The sequence below is a fragment of the Gopherus flavomarginatus genome, chromosome 22, assembly GCF_025201925.1.
Source record: "Gopherus flavomarginatus isolate rGopFla2 chromosome 22, rGopFla2.mat.asm, whole genome shotgun sequence".
NCBI classification, from domain to species: domain Eukaryota; kingdom Metazoa; phylum Chordata; order Testudines; family Testudinidae; genus Gopherus; species Gopherus flavomarginatus.
The window spans coordinates 4,156,022-4,172,901 of NC_066638.1; the positions used below are offsets into that span (position 1 = coordinate 4,156,022).

Sequence of the window (16,880 nt, forward strand, 5' to 3'; positions counted from 1 at the left end):
ATGTTAATTCTGAATGTGACTTTGAAATGAACAAGGAGCAAAACCTGAAAGGAACAGAAACTCGAGCATTGCTCTCCCTTCACCACTCGTTCGGCACAGCTGGTGAGTTGTGGAAACTTGACCACATGGAGTTGTCATGCTTCCCCATCCATCTCTCGGGCTGCACTGCACCAAATACATGCTCGTTCCTGCCCCGCGGGCTCCCACTGCAAGTCTCTGCAGGAGCCCAGGTCTCAGGGATTCCTGCTAATGTTTCCCTTGGCTCAGAGCCCAGGGGGTTCAAACCCCTCAGGCCATGATCCTTGCTCCCCCTCATTCCCGTGGGATACGCATAATTCAGCTAACGTGATTGTTAAAGGTGTAAATGGGTGTAGTGACTAGAAACATAAGAACGACTGTACTGGGTCAGACCAAAGGTCCATCTAGTCCAGTATCCTGTCTTCTGACAGTGGCCAGTGCCAGGTGCCCCAGAGGGAATGAACAGAACAGGGAATCATCAAGTGATCCATCCCCTGTCGCCCATTCTCAGCTTCTGGCAAACAGAGGCCAGGGACACCATCCCTGCCCTATCTTCCATGAACGTAGAGTCTAGTTCTCTTCTGAACCCTGTTACAGTCTTGGCCTTCACAACAGGAGCAGGATGGGGATTTTACCTGTGTGTACGGCATTGATGAGACCAATACTGCCTCCAGTCCTGGGCTCCATGTTTTAAAAGGGATATTGAAAAATTGGCAAAGGGGCAGAGAAGAGCCACAAAAGTTATTTGGGGGCTGTAGAAAATCCCCTGCAATGAGAGATTTAAAGAGCTCTGTCTGGTTTATCAAAAAGGAGCTCACAAGGTGACTTGATTACTGTGTACACATAACTTCCCAGGGAGAAAATACCAGCTCTGAGAGGGCTCTGATCTAGCAGAGAAGGTGAAACAAGAACTGATGGCTGGAGCCAGATGTGTGGAACAGAAGGTGCATGTTTTTAGCTGTTGGAAAGTGCTATCAGAGGAAGTGTTGACCTCTCCATCTCTTGATGGTCCAGCCTGGTTGCCTTTTGGGAAGAGGCTTTAGGCCAACACAAGTCCCTGGGCTCAGGACAGGGGTAACTGGGTGAGGGGCCATGGTCTACTATGCGGGGGGGGGGGGGGGGAAGATAAGCTGATCTGAAGGTCTCTCTTGGCCTTTGTATCTAGGAATCCCCATGGGAATCACTCATTTTGTAGAATCCTAGAATGTCAGGGTTGGAAGGGACCTCAGGAGGTATCTAGTCCAACCCCCTGCTCAAAGGAGGACCAATCCCCAGACAGATTTTTACCCCAGTTCCATAAACGGCCCCTTCAGGGATTGAACTCACAACCCTGGGTTTAGCAGGCCAATGCTCAAACCACTGAGCTATTGCTCCCCCCGTCCCAAGGTGAGCGTTGTCCTGTTGGAGTCTGGGGTTGAGGTCAGGCCCAGTCGCATGCAAGCACTGCCGCAGGTCCAGCCAGAGGTGCTAACCCTAGCGCAGCTGGGCAAAGACACTATGCATGTAATTTGCAGTCGTGCATCTTGCCTGAGTAGTTGGCCATCAACAGGTGTAACCAGTGCTGGTGCTGGGGGGTCAAATTCTCATCCGTGGTGGTGGGTGCTGTTCTGTATCCCAGTTATGGTTAGTGAGAGAAAGGGGGCCAGGACACCTGGGTTCTGTGTTCAACTCTCCTACTGCATATGGGTGAGTCACTGCCCCACTCCATGCCTCAGTTTCCCCACTGGTAAACGGGGCTAGTGACACCCAGCTCTTGGCAGGGGTGGGGGAGTGGCAAGTGTTAATTTCCCCAAATTCTGCCCCTCTTTTCGATCCCCGATCCTGCAGCGAGTGCTCTGTGGTTAGTCCTGAGCCCCACTGCAGTCCATGCCAGCACAGACCCTGGCTTGCGCCCTCAGCTGGCACATTGCTCAGTCAATCTGGCCCGGAGAGCAGGGAATGAAAAGGCCCATTATCCCTGCCGGTCACACACGGCTGATTTATCCCAGCCGGCACCAGGCTTTCCTGCTGGGCTAAGCACTATGGGCTGGCGTGGGCGGGGGAGCTGGCTCAGGGGAACAGGAACCCCCTTCACCTCTGCACAGAGTGACCCCTGGTGCTTTGTGCCCTGGACTCTCTGCCTTAGCTGTTAGGTCCCATTGTTCCCACCTGCAGCCCACTCGGTGCAGAGGTGCGTGACGTGGGTCAGGCGCAGATGTGGGACCATGGCTGAGCTGTCTGGGAGCCAGGGCTGTGTCCTCACAACCCCACTTGCAGTGCTGCTGGCCTCCTCGGGCTTGGGGAAGACTTCGAAGGGCATTGCCTCTAGGAGCCCCTTTTACAAACAAGCACAGGTGCCGTGCCCTGCCTGGCCTCCAGCTGCCGCCCCATCCTCTGCGACACCGGGCGGATTAACCCTTGACAGAGAGACGGCGCTTGGGGGCTGCGGAGATCAGACGTGCCACGCAGCCTGACTCGGCTCCTTAAAGCCTCCCAGAGAGTTGGCTCAGCCAGACAGCGAAGTGCAGCAGGGACGGGAACGCTGCCGACCCACCAGCCAGCCTCACAAGGTAAGACACCAGCTCAGAGCAGCCTTGCAACCCAGGAACCTGAGCTTCCCACTGGCACCTCCTGCAGCGCCATCTCATTACAGGGGAGTGCTCAGAACTAGCCAGTTCTTTGGATGGGGCTCTCAGAAGAAGGGGGTGACTTGCTGGGGTAGGGCCCAGAGCCAGTTTTCCCTCCTCTTCCAAGAGGAGCGACTGGCTGGGGGTGGGGGGCGTTAGCAGGGCAGGCTGCTTTCCCTTGCTTGAAAAAACATTTGGCTGCCCCTCCATAGCTGCTCTGGTTTCTACACCAGCTGTAGAGCATGGAATGGCCTGGAATGGTGGAGCCCTGTTATTCCCAGCGATGGGAAAATCCTAGAGATCACTGGGCTCCTTCTGCGATGGGGGCTGGGCCTGCCATTCAGCTGTGACAAACTGCTGCAGAACCCAGCGGGGTAGCGTTGTGTAAGAGTGAGCTTTTGAATTTGTATCTTGGGTGCAGTGGGTGTGTGAAGCATCTCTCTCTCCTTGGCCTGTTACTTTGCTGCTCTGTGCCTCAGTTTCCCCATCCATTCAAGAGGGATATGGCTGTATCACCTTTGTAGAGAGCTTTGAGAGCTACTGCTATTGAGCACAATATAAGAGCCAGGGTGCGTTCTGAGGATCTATATTCCAAGCTAAGTGCCACTACTGCTTAGTAATAAACAGTCTAATAAGAAAGCTTACGAGGGCCAAATCTTTTTTTGTTATCGAACTCATTGCTCTGCCAGGGGGCTTGGAGAAAGAGTCTAACACAAGCTGTGTCATCGTGACATTTAAAAGCACCAGGTTTTTGCAGGTTCTCCACACACCTGTGGGGCTAGGTCCCCTCACCCCGTGCTGATCTGTTCCAAACTCATCCCCACCTGCGAGTGCCGAGCTCCCAGAAATCCAGTGAAAATCGGGGCCACGCAGCAGGTCTCCTATATGAGTACTAATCAGGCCTGACCCTGCTTAGCTTCTGAGATCAGACAAAATTGCGCATGTTCAGGGTCTGGGGGAAGATCCTCTGCTGTTGTCCGTGGAAGTTAGGAGCCTAAAAACCTCTGAGGATCAGGGCCTTGGTGAATAAATACTGACACTTAATGGGTGTGTGTGTGGGGGGGTGATTTTCATGCTGGTCAATGTGAAAGGGTCATGGCAGCCTGAACTCTGCGGTGGCCTGAAGATCCCTTCTCTGTAGCACAGAACGTTTCTGTGGCTGGGATGAAAAGCTGAGCTCGGGTGGTTTGAGTCTCTTGAGACAATCTGCAGCCTTTTGTGGCTGTTTGTCAGCTGAGGGGGCCTGGCAGCATCTTGGCCTGCGTGGGGCTGAAATGACTCACGTCAAAAAAAGCCACAGGCACAAGTAACATCAGCTTCCCTGTGACAATGCCGGGGGAGGGATCGCTCTGTGGTTTGAGCACTGGCCTGCTAAACCCAGGGTTGAGAGTTCAGTCCTTGAGGGGGCCATTTAGGGAACTGGGGTAAAAATCTGTCTGGGGATTGGTCCTGCTTTGAGCAGGGGGTTGGACTAGGTGACCTCCTGAGGTCCCTTCCAACCCTGCTATTCTGTGATGTGACAGCCAGTCCATGGCAAGCAAGCAGGATGTGTCTGGGCTGGGGAAGCCTGCCCCTCTCCCTCCCCAACTCACACTCTTATCTGCCCTTTTGAAGGAGGGCTGCTGCAGAGCAAGTCAGGCGGGCAGAGTCAGCAGGTAAGGACCAAACCAATTTTCTTACCACTCAGTCTCTGGGGGGGGGCTCTTTGCTGCATCTCTGGGGCTTTTCCCTGCTGCCTGTGGGCCCAGCCACAGTGTGTGTCTGTCTGTCTGCACGGCCCCCACCCTGTAGAGGCAGCTCCTGCAGGGTTTAGATGCATCAAAGATGGCATGGCTAGGGGGGCTCTGTAGCACCCCAAAGTACCATGCCAGGCAGGGACTCGGCTGGACATGGCAATTCTATCTCCTGGTTGTCTTGGCTCTGGGGAGGAGCAGGGCATACACACCTATTTGGTCCCTGCACATTCAGAGCTGGTAAATGTTCCAGACCAGCAGATGGAGGCCCTCTGAATAGCCGCAGAGCGGGGACAGTGTGAGCAGCAGCTTCCTGCACTACTGCCCCAGGAGGGCCTCTGCTAGCCAGTCTTTCGGTGCGCTTGGCCTCGTTGCTGAGACTGCTAACGAGGAGCCCAGCTAGTGTCCAGTGAATCGGTGTTTCAAAAGTGTGCAGTGGGAGGAGACAGGTGTCACGGAGTACCCGGGGCGATGCTCTGGAACTGCTCCCCACCAAGCCAGTCAGGACTTTGGGGAGCCTCCTCTCCCTTGGAGCAGACTTGTTCAGGGCAAGAAGCTCACACAGCTTCACCTCCTGGGTCTCTCCTTGGAGCATTCAGCATCCTCTGCCCCTCCGTGCGCTTCCCACAGCGAGTCCACCCCAGCGGGGTCCTGGGGAAGCCACCGGGTCCTGCACCCCCACTTTGCAGTCAGACGTGACTCTCAGCCAGCCAGTAAAACAGAGGTTTATTCGATGACAGGAACAGGGTCTAAAACAGAGCTTGTAGATACAGCGAACCGGACCCCTCGGCTGGGTCCATTCTGGGGGGCAGTGAGCCAGACCCCCAGGTCTGCCCTCCACCCTTGACCCCAGCCAGCTCCAGACTAACCACCACTCCCAGCCCCTCCTCTCTCCTCAGCCCCTTTCCCGGGCCAGGAGGTCACCTGATCCCTTTGTCTCCAACACCTTCAGCTGGCACCTTTGCAGAGGAGGGGCCCAGGCCATCAGTTGCTAGGAGACAGAGTGTCAGGCATTTAGGTGCACTGGCCCTTTGCTCTGCCAGATACTTAAGAACTGCCATGGGGACACTGAGGCACCAACACAGTATTCAGAGAAAACATTAAGAACTTTCCCAGTTCATCACATCTCTCCCCCCTTCGAGACCGAACTGAGCGAGGTCACTCCAGCCAGTGACCTGGGGAAGTTCGAACCCACCAACGTTCCCATGGATGCCCCAGCATCTCTCCCATTCCTTGGTGTGAGTTACACCAGGACAGTCCAGTCTCACGCCCTCCTTTAGGTCGGGTGTGCTTGATGGCACTTGCAGGCCGCATGTAGGAAGGTTTATGCGGCTTGAACCCTTTTGCTACCCCAATACCTCTGGGGTTCAAACTGGGACGGGGTCTTCTCCCAGCACTTAAGAGCCCCCCTCTTGGCCTTGGCCAGCTTTGGGCTTGGGCAGCTGCTTCCCACTTTGTGGCCCAGACACACCTTTGCCGTCCCCCCTTACACTTTCCAGCTTTTAAGGTCAGTCCCACCTCCTTGAGGCAGCCCAGCCCCCTCTTTACCTGGGACACCTGTTCCTCCCAGGTCTGGCTAAAGATGCACACGTTATCAGTGTCTGCCAGGGCCAAGTTCTCCATCGCCCTCTGCTTGTCTAGAATCTCCCCAGGCCTAGGCATGGGGTCGGCATTGGACACTGTGATGGCTTTAAGCTTCTGATAGCCCCCATAAAACCAAATAATCCTGTCTCCCTTGGGGATCAGCCCCACGGGTGAGGCCCATGGGCTGTAAAATGGCTGGATCCCATCTAAAGCCAGCAGGTCCTTGACCTCTCTCTCCAAGTTCTGGGCTGCTTTCCCAGTGACTCTGAATAGGAAACACCTGATGGGGAGATTGTCTCCCACCTCAGGGAAGAGATCCCCCCGGGGGTCTTCCCCCTTCTTCATCCAATCCTCCCTCTTCAGGTTCAGGGGTCCCCTCACTCTCCTCCCATCCAGCAGCTTGAACGGGAAGAACTCTGTGGATTCCTGGGGCACCACCAGCTGCCTCCCGATTCCCCCCAGTTCTACTTCCCCTTGAGGAGCCCATTCCCGGTACAGGAATCCCTTCTCCTGCAGGACTCTGTCCCTGCAGCCTTCCCCAAGGGGGTTTGCAGCGCTGTGGCCAGCAAGTTCTCTCAGCTTCTCCAAGGAGGGATCCTTCTGCAGCTCGGTCTGGGATTCAGCGGCTGGGGCAGGGAGTGGGACCTGCTCCCTTTCGCTGGCTGGGCCAGGGGTCACAGCCCCCCTGAGCCCTGTCCCTGGTAGCTTCCTCCCTGCTGTGTAATCACTTCCCAGCAGCATGTCTGGACCAGGCAAACCTGTTTGGCAGCTGACCTGCCCTGCCTGGGTGTCCCCCCACTCAGCTGGGATCTCAGCTGCCCCCGTGCTCAGCACTGCCCTTGCTGTCCCAGTGGGGCCAGGCAGCAAGCTCTTTGCTCTGGTCACAGCATCAGAGCCAGCGTGAGCCCCCACTCCGGTGTGCAGGGGGGCGGGGAGCATCTCTCCCTCCCATTCAGCCCCAGGGGGCTGGTTATAGGTAGGCAGGTATCCTGAGCCCAGCAGCCCCTCCCCCCTGCCAGCCAGGTTATTTGCATTTTCACTGACCATTTCAATCCTAGCCAATTGGTTCCCTGGATTTGAATTCAAACCCTCGGCCGTTACAGGAGCAGGGCCTGGATCCTGTCCCATGGGGAGACAGTCACCCCCCAACAGGGCCTCCCAGCCGATATCCTGGAGAACCCCAACTACCAGCCAGCCCGACCCCTCCTGGGTCTGCACAGGGATCTGGGCCATAGGCAGGGCGAGGGGCTTCACCCCAGGGAACTTCACCCAGGTTCCACAGTCCCTCAGCATCTGGGGCTGCACCACCACAGTTCTCTCTGTCCCAGGGTCTTGCCCCCGCAGGCTTGTTTCCCCACTGACCCCTGGGCAGCCCCCTATGTCTCTCTGCTCCACCATCACCAGTCCACGCTGCTGCTGCTTCTCCTGCAGCTTTTCCTCGGGCTCTTCCTTTCTCCCATGGTCCTCTCGCTCTCTCGGGCTCTGCTCCCATCCCATCCGTCTCCAATCTCCTGATGGGGAACCCAATCGTGAAGACCCTCGTCTGATTGGGGACCAGACTCTCGGGGATGCCTGGCTGATGCTCCAGCTGCTCTCAGGTCCTCTTGTAGCCCCATCTGGGCCAGGAATCTGCTCCTCAGAGCAGTGCTTCTCCTTCAACTGCACGATTAACTGTGCCTTGGTGAATTTCCCCATGCGTAACCCTCTCTTTGTGAACAGGATCACAATGTCCTTCTCAAGGAGATGGTGATAGGCCATCACTTCACCGTTCCCAAGTGGCTCTGGACTCACAGGCCTGTGTGCTCTTGGCTCCCCCATGGTTTCCAGGAAGAACCCCTGGTGTGCCAGCCCTTCTCGTGATCACCACCTCTTTGCCAGGGTCGAGCTGCAGACTCCTCCGCCCCTGGGACTGCTCCTGCAATCCCCAGGGGAACCCTGCTACTGCAAAACTCCTTCTCTCTCCCAGGGTCGAGCGGCAAGCTCCTCCGCCCCTGAGACTGCTCGCTGCAGTCCTCAGGGGGACCCTGTTACTCCAACAGTCCTTCTCGCTGGTCACACACTCCCAGAGGTTAACTGCCCCCTGAAACCGTCCCACTCTGAGCCTTCAGCATGCCTGGTCCTCATTATCCCTCCTCTGTTTTACTGCTCCCCAGTCACTTACTGCAAGCAGCGCCATTCACGGGGTGCTGTACGTCCCGCCGCTGCCACCAGTTGTCACGGAGTACCCGGGGCGATGCTCTGGAACTGCTCCCCACCAAGCCAGTCAGGACTTTGGGGAGCCTCCTCTCCCTTGGAGCAGACTTGTTCAGGGCAAGAAGCTCACACAGCTTCACCTCCTGGGTCTCTCCTTGGAGCATTCAGCATCCTCTGCCCCTCCGTGCGCTTCCCACAGCGAGTCCACCCCAGCGGGGTCCTGGGGAAGCCACCGGGTCCTGCACCCCCACTTTGCAGTCAGACGTGACTCTCAGCCAGCCAGTAAAACAGAGGTTTATTCGATGACAGGAACAGGGTCTAAAACAGAGCTTGTAGATACAGCGAACCGGACCCCTCGGCTGGGTCCATTCTGGGGGGCAGTGAGCCAGACCCCCAGGTCTGCCCTCCACCCTTGACCCCAGCCAGCTCCAGACTAACCACCACTCCCAGCCCCTCCTCTCTCCTCAGCCCCTTTCCCGGGCCAGGAGGTCACCTGATCCCTTTGTCTCCAACACCTTCAGCTGGCACCTTTGCAGAGGAGGGGCCCAGGCCATCAGTTGCTAGGAGACAGAGTGTCAGGCATTTAGGTGCACTGGCCCTTTGCTCTGCCAGATACTTAAGAACTGCCATGGGGACACTGAGGCACCAACACAGTATTCAGAGAAAACATTAAGAACTTTCCCAGTTCATCACAACAGGAAACCTTTCTGGGTGTCAGTAAGTCCTAGAGCTGTGCAAGCTTGAGGCAGGGTCACAGGGGCAGTGATTCAACCTCAAGCTTCAGGGCTCAAACTGATCGCCTGCAGGTGTCAGGAGGGAATGTCCGACCCCCTGGTCTCAGCACTGAACAAGTGGCTGAGTGCTTTTGCTGGAAGCTGGCCCCTCTCTGGGGCAGGGCAGTAGCTGCTGATCCAATCTGAGATGCTCGTTCCTTCCCAGTGGGAATGTAGCCTGTTGTTGGTTCCCCATGTGGGAGGGGAGTGTGTGGCTAGCAGCAGTGCAGGGCCAGTGTGCACAGCCGATGAACCTGTGATTGCCAGGCAGAGAGCAGCCAGTAACCTGGCTCGGCCGAGGGGTAGCCGCACTGCCAGACTGGAGCAGGATGCAGGCAGGGACATTCCAACGGGCGCACGTATGCGGCTCTGGCAGGAGTGCTAAGCCCCTGCAGCTGCAAGCTGGAGCCAGGGCAGCATCTCTGTGGGATCTTCTCTCTGTGGCTTAGACCCTGCTGCCCTGGATGCAGCTGTGCCTCTGACTCAGACGGCTTGGTAAATCCCCCAGGAAATCCTCTCTGTGACAGCCCGGAGGGCCCTGGGGTGGGGCTCGGGATGAGGGATTCAGGAGGGGGTTTGGGGTAGGGTAGAGGATTGGGGTGTGGGAGTGAGAGTTGCGGGTGGGGCTGGGGATGGGTTCAGGAGGGGGTTCGGGGTGGGGCAGAGGGGTGGGGTGCGGGGTGGGGCTGGGGATGAGAGGTTCAGGAGGAGGTTTGGGGTGGGGCAGAGGGTTGAAGTGTGAGGGGATGAGGGCTCTGGCTGGGGCCAGGGATGAAGGTTTTGGGGTGGGGGGCTCACGGCTAGGGCAGAGGGTTGGAGTGTGGGGGGATGAGGGCTCTGGTTGGGGATGAGGGGTTTGGGGTGTGGGAGGAGCTCAGGGCTAGGGCAGAGGGTTGGGTGCAGGGGTGAGAGGTGTGGGGTGGGGCCAGGGATGAGGGGTTCAGGAGGGGGTGCGGGGTGGGGCAGAGGATTGGGATGTGGGGGAGGTGAGGGCTCTGGCTGGGGGTGTGGGCTTTGGCGGGGTAGGGCCTAGGATGAGGAGTTTGAGGTGCAGGCAGGCTGCCCCAGGGCTGGGGCCAGAGAGGATGACCCCCCAGCCCCTTTTCCCTGGCAGCAGAGAGCTCCAGGGGAGAGGCCCCCCTCCCACTCGGCAGCACACTCACCCCACACCGCGGTTACTGCACGTGCTCCTAGGACCCCTCTCTGGTTCAGGGGGTTACACTTCCCCTGGAGCAAGAAATCCTCATTCAAAGACCAGAGTGACACGAGTTCAGCAGGAAAACTAAGAACCGTCAAATGTTGCCCACCCTCATCTCCGGAGAGGTACTGCGGGGCGGGGGGAGCTTCATGCTGCACCCCGGAGAAGCCCATGCGGGAGGGGCAGTGAGAAGTCCTACTGGCCATGGGGCACTGCACCCAGGGAGGCAGAGGGGAAGCAGCTGGCTCAGTGGGACCGGGGAGGAGAAGTGGTGAAGTTGTTTGCAGCGAGGACCCAGGAAGAAAGCTTGAGTTTCTCCCCCAAAGTGGAGATGGGGAGGAGGAAGCGTGGGGGGAGGGGGTGTCGGAGTGCCCTGGCTACAGCCACACGGAAGGGAAACTGGCAAAAGCAAAGCAAAGCAGAGGAGAGGAGGGGACAGAAAAAGCCCAAAGCAGCCACCTGGAGCCATAGGACCGACTCCATGGGTGCTCCGGGGCTGAAATACCCACAGGGAAAAATTGAGGGGTGCTCTGTACCCACTGGCAGCTCCCTGCCCTGCCCCACTCACCTCTGCTGCCGTGTCCTGTTCCCCCCGCCCCAGTGCTTGTGCCGCGAAACAGCTGTTTCGTGCTGCAAGTGCTGGGAGGGACGGGGGGGGAATGCGGTGTGCTTGGGGAAGACGCAGGGCCGTGGCGATTTGGGGAGGGATCCAATAGGGGCAGAGAGGGGGTGGAGACAGGGTAGGAGTGGGAGGGGTGCAAGCACCCACCAGTGCCAAGGAAAGTTGGCACCTGTGCCTGGGGCTTCCTGAGCTGCTGCAGTCCCCCATTCACTCCGCTGCACCTCCACCCAAATGCCTCAGCCTGCCGCTGGCACCGCTCCCTTGGGCAGCCGCCCACTGCCCAGGGCGCAGGCAGGAGTGCTCCTGGGGAGGTGTGCGGGGCTGGGGGAGAGACCCGGCCCCAAACCCCTCGGGGTTCTCCTTTGGCCCAGGGAATGGCCGAGGCTGCTACTGAAACTTGCTGCACAGATCTATGTGGCAGCTGGAAATACCTGCAGTGGAGCAAAGGCCCATCTGTCCTTTCCACCTCTAGCCATGCAACCAGGCCTGGTATTTCTAATTTATGGCCACTGGCCATGGCCTCTCAGCCACAAGGCCTCTCCTGGGCCAGGTCATGGGGCAGGAAAAGTACTGACATTGGCTGAATGGCTGCCTGTTGCCTGCTCGTGGAGCAGAGAGCCATTGCTGGACAAGGCTTCTCCATTGGGCTGCTGTCCCAGAGGGTTTCCCTGGATTGAAAGGGATGGAGAAGTTGAACAGCATGGAGAATGCGCGGCCTGGCTGCTCGTGAGAACCACAGTGCTGAGCCTCCTGGCCATGCTCCTACTGAGCAAGGCACTGCTGAGTCGCCTCCTGAATGGTCCAGGCAAAGGGCTGAGGCTGGGGGGTGCTGCAGAAAGTGTGTGTGTTGGGAGCAGGGACTTCAGTCAGTGACTGATGCCCTGCCCCCTTGCAGGAGTGAAGGCGTTGGTTTGTCGGGATGGTGCTGACCTCAGTCGCAGCCTCTGTGTCCGCTTGGCCCAGACCAGCTGGCCTTTGGATCCCATGCCTGGGAAAGAAAAAACTCAAACTCCCCATTGCTGCCACTGGTGCCTTCCTCAAAATCTGCTGCCAGTGAAACCTGGTGCTGATTTCCCATGGGATAATGGCTCTGGCTGGGTTGTGAAGGTGCAGAGCTTGGCCTGCTCTGTTTGGGGCCCAGATCCTATGGGGATGGGTGCATTGCATGGTGACTAGGCAGTCAGATGTGCATAGTTAGAGTGAGGGATGGCTGGATGGACAGGAGCACGGATCCAGAAAGAGACAATCCCTTCCTCCTTAACCCACACGACTTTCTGGCGTGCTGACCGTCTGCCTTCGGGCGAGCAGCAGGAAGCACTGCACTCACTTGGTTGAGACGATAACGGCCAATCTGTCTGGCTGGCTGTCAGGTGCCGGGCTGTGGTTTGAGGTTAGGGTTCTCTGGTGATTCCCCGACTGCCGCATGGCTGCTGACAGTGCTTGATGAGCAGAGAGTCACGCAGAGAATGGTGACAGGTTTCAGATTGGTAGCCGGGTTAGTCTGTATCAGCAAAAGGAACAAAGAGTCCTTGTGGCACCTTAGAGACTAACAAATGTATTTGGGTTTAAGCTTTTGTGGGCTAGAGCCCACTTCATCAGATTCATGCAGTGGAAAATACAGGAGGAAGATATATATATACACAGAGAACATGAAAAAATGAGTGTTGCCATACCAGCTATAAAGAGACTAATCAATTAAGGTGGGCTATTCTCAGCAGCAGAAAAAAAACGTTTGTAGAGATAATCAGGATGGCCCATTTCAAACCCTTGACAAGGTGTCAACAGTTTGAAATGGGCCATCCTGATTATCACTGTTCTGCAGAGAGCCGCTGGGTTAAGGGCCAGGTTCTTCCTCTGGCTCAAACAGGGCTGGGCTGCCTAGTTCACATGGAGTGCTGAGCATCAGTGTCATTTGACTTCTATAATTGGGGTTTGGGCTCCAGTCAGGCCAATGAGGCCGCGCGTCTGTGTGTGGGCGAGTTCCCTGCCTGCCCATAGGGGCACCATTTCAGACTTTTCAGGGGGAGGAGGGACATAACTTTAACCCTGATTCCAGGAGCTACTCAGGCAACTGAAAACACTTGTTTTTTTGGCAGATAACTTATCTGACAGGAGCATTGTATCTAATTCCTATAGCAAGAAAGAAAATGTAATAAATATTAGATCCATTCAGCTCTAATACTAATGTGTTCTGACATCTCGTAGCAAGTCACTTATAGGACACTGGTGCAGTTTCAATTGTAATGTCTAGTCGGACTCAGGTACTCTTACTGAAGTCAGAAGAGACCATCATGATCATCTACTCTGACCTCCAGCACATCACAGGCCACAGAGCCTCCCCGATCCCCTCCTGTAAAGAACTCAAACCTCTGGCTGAGTTACTGACATCCTCAGTCATGGTTTAAAGACTTCAAGTTATAGAGGATTCATCACTGACACTAGTTTAAACCTGCAAGTGACCCATGCCCCATGCTGCAGAGGAAAGCACCCCCCCCCCGACCATGGTCTGCGCCGATCTGACCTAGGGGAAAATTCCTTCCTGACCCCAAATATTATGGTCAGTTAGATCCTGAGCATGTGGGCAAGACCCACCATGCAGATATCTGGGAAGAATTCTCTGTAGTAACGCAGATCCCACCCCAGTTAGGGTCCTTCTCCAGCATTGGGGATTTTTGCTCCAGGCAGTTGCCGATGGGCCACGTGCCATTGTAGGCAGTCCTGTCATACCATTCCCTCTAGAAATGTACCAAGCTCAGTCTTGAAGCCAGTTAGGGTTTTTTCCCCTCACTGCTCCCCTTGGGAGCCTGCTCCAGAACTTCACTCCTCTACTGGTTAGAGACCTTCACCTAACTTCAAGCCTAAACTTGTTGATGGCCAGTTCATATCCATTTGTTCTGGGGTCCACACTGATACTTAATTTAAATAATTCCTCTCCCTCCCTGGTATTTATCCCTCTGATGTATTTATAGAGAGCAATCATATCTCCTCTCAGCCTTCTTTTGGTTAGGCTAAACAAGCCAAGCTCTTTGAGTCTCCTAAGGTAGGTTTTCCATTCCTCAGATCATCCTAGTAGCCCTTCTCTGCCCCTGTTCCAGTTTGAATTCATCTTTCTCAAACATGGGAGATCAGAACTGCACACAGTATTCCAGATGAGGTCTCACCAGTGCCTTGTATAATGGTACTAACACTTCCCTGTCTCTACTGGAAATACCTCGCCTGAAACACCCCAGGACTGCGTTAGCCTTTTCTACAGTTTCGTCAGATTGATGGTTCATATTCATCCTCTGAGTACCAAATACACCCAGGTCTTTTTCCTCCTCTGTCACTTCCAACTGATAGGTCCCCCAGCTTATAGCAAAAATTCTTGTTGTTAATCCCTAAGTACATGACCTTGCACTTTTCCCTATTAAATATCATCCCATTTCTATTACTCACTTTTACAAGGTCATCCAGCTCTTCTTGTACAATATTCCGATCCTCCTCAGTATTGGCAATACCTCCCAACTTTGTGTCATCTGCATATTTTATTGGCACACGCCCACTTTTTATACCAAGGTCAGTAATAAAAATGTTTAATAAGATTGGTCCCAAGACTGGTCCCTGAAGAACTCAACCGGTAACCGCCCTCTAGCCTGACAGTTCACCTTGCAGTATGACCTGTTGTAATCTTCCCTTTAACCAATTCCTTACCCACCTTTCAGTTCTCATATGAATCCCCATCCTATCCAATTTAACTAATTAATTTCTCACGTGGAACTGCATCATACGCTTTACTGAAATCCAGGTAGATTAGATCTACTGCATTTCTTTTGTCTAAAAAGTCAGTTCTCTCCTCAAAGAAAGATATGAGTAACTTTTGTTACCGCCTCTTGAATACAACAATTGAAACAATTGTAGAAAAATCTACAATTATTTTCTATCATTTAGGCTACTTTTCCCAGTTCCCCAAGCTTGGAACAGATCATTTCACTTTAGGAAACCTCCTAACAGCCCTTTCCTATCTTAATTACCTGTTAATCACCCTGTTTATAAACAAAATTCTAAGTCCTGGATCCTGCCTCAGGGTGCAAGCTGGGAGCAGCTCATCACCTGTCTCCTCTGCAGAACTCATTGCATTGCACACTCAGAATGCCTGACTGAGGCATGCAGTTTGGAGGGGCAAAGCTCTCCGTGACCCCCCAGACTCCACCTGTGGCTGCTGTGCTCATGTTTGCTGCGAGTCTTATGCTTATAGGCTTTGTTCTGAGTTCAGTGCCTAGCTGCTACCTGGATGGATAGAGGAGTGTGTGTGGAGCTGCTAGATAGAGGGGCTGTATGGAGAGGGGAGAGGGTGGATGGATGGCTGACTGGAGGGGTGTGGATGGAGAGATAGCTCGAGGGGTATTTATGGAGCAGGCTGGCTGGATAGATCAATAGAGGGGATGGATAGGTGGAGGCATGGGAATAGGGATAGATGGAACTTCTCTGGAGTTTCAGGGGGTCAGGCTGGCTCCTCCTACCCAGCAAGGGGTGCTGCGGCCAGGTTGACCACACAGCTTTACGAGGGGCTCCTAATCAGTATCATTCCCCTGCCCAGCTCAGGACTCTGACCCCCTTTTAGGCACACAGACCACGCCTCCCCTCTAACCCTGCCCCCTCTTGTCTTCCAGTGGTGCCGAGATGAGCAATTGGACAGCCAGGCTGGAGGTGATGGAGGCACCCCTGGGCCCTGCCCGTGGGGAGTGTGAGCCGAGTGACCCGGTGCAGTTTGTGCTGGTGCCCCTGGTGTACTGCCTGGTGCTCTGTGTGGGGCTGCCCGGCAACCTGGTGGCCCTGCTGGCCTTTCTGCAGAGCGGCCAGGTGAGGAAGGCCATCCGCATCTACCTCATCAACCTCACGCTGGCCGACATCCTCTTCAACCTCACCCTGCCCCTCTGGATTCCCTACTACCTGGCCGGGGGGCACTGGGCCCTCTCGGACGCCACCTGCCGTCTGGCCGGCACGGCCTACTACACAGCCACCTACAGCGCCATCGCCTTCATGACCCTCATCAGCTTCGATCGCTACTGCACCGTCCGGGTGGCCAGGCTGGACCTGGCTCTGAACCGGCGCCACGGGGCTGTGGCAGCTTGCGTGCTGGTCTGGCTGCTGTGCTTGGGCTGTGCCATCCCCTCTCTGGCAGCCCCGCAGACCTGGCCGGGCTCTAGGGGCACCAAGTGCTTTGAGCAGACTGCGTGGCACAGGAACTATGCCTACGCCATGGTGGGCTTCTTCGTGGCCTCCTTCCTGGTGGTGTTGGGTGCCTACGCCTCCATCATGAGGTCGCTCTCGGCCACTGCCTCCCCGGGCAGCCACCGCCGGCTGGCCCGGGCCATGGTGCTGGGCATGCTGCTGGTGTTCGTGGTCTGCGTGGCCCCCTATCACCTCACCCTGGCCCCCTGGGTGGCCAGCCGGAGGCAGAGCCCTGGCTGCAGCCCACCCTCCACCCTGGATATCCTGCACACCCTGAGCATGGCCCTGCTGAGCCTCAACAGCTGCATTGACCCGCTGATCTACTGCTTCGCCATCAAGCGCTTCCGGGCTGATCTGTGGAGGACGACGCGCAAGGTCGTCCGGTGCCTCCCGCTGCCCCCCTCCCCGCTGGAGAGGTCCATACCCAATGTCCGGTCCTCCTCCTTCACCTCCTCCTAGCGGGGTCGTTGGGAGAATGGCTCATGGCTTAGCTTGGCTCCCTCTCCAGAGCACTGGTCCACCCTGGCACCAGCCTCCACTGTCTTGGCTTCGTTGTGAGAATCTGAACTCTCCACCAGAGCTCTTCCAGTTAGATGTGGAAGGTCGCCTGGTAACAGCATCTCTATGGCCTGATGGGTGGGTGACCAAATGCCCGGTGTAAGCTGGAGATCCGCTCCCTGACAGCATGCCCCGTGGCAGGAGGTTGGCAGGAATGGCTTTGCTGGCGAGTCTGAGCCAACCTGCCCAGATGCACCCAGCCCACCTGGATCTCACTTGCTGCCACCCTTAGGCGATCCAGCCCCCAGTGCTCCTCTGGGACACAGGCCTCCCAGGGCTTCGGCTGGATCTGAAGATTCAGGGCACGTGGACGGTGGCATGTCTCCCTCCTCAGCAGTGCTCGCCTTGTTGCCTTCATGCTGCTGCCAGGGAGAGAGGCTTCTC

General features: G+C 56.2%; 1 protein-coding gene across 1 annotated transcript; it reads left to right on the forward strand.

Moving 5' to 3' along the window:
• The first annotated feature begins 2,392 nt into the window (after window positions 1-2,392).
• Window positions 2,393-16,397, forward strand: LOC127039285 (G-protein coupled receptor 183-like). The gene is made up of 2 exons (XM_050932690.1): window positions 2,393-2,567; window positions 15,377-16,397. The coding sequence occupies exon 2, from the start codon at window positions 15,387-15,389 to the stop codon at window positions 16,395-16,397; it is 1,011 nt and encodes a 336-aa protein (XP_050788647.1). The 5' UTR covers window positions 2,393-2,567; window positions 15,377-15,386.
• The last annotated feature ends 483 nt before the right edge of the window (window positions 16,398-16,880 follow it).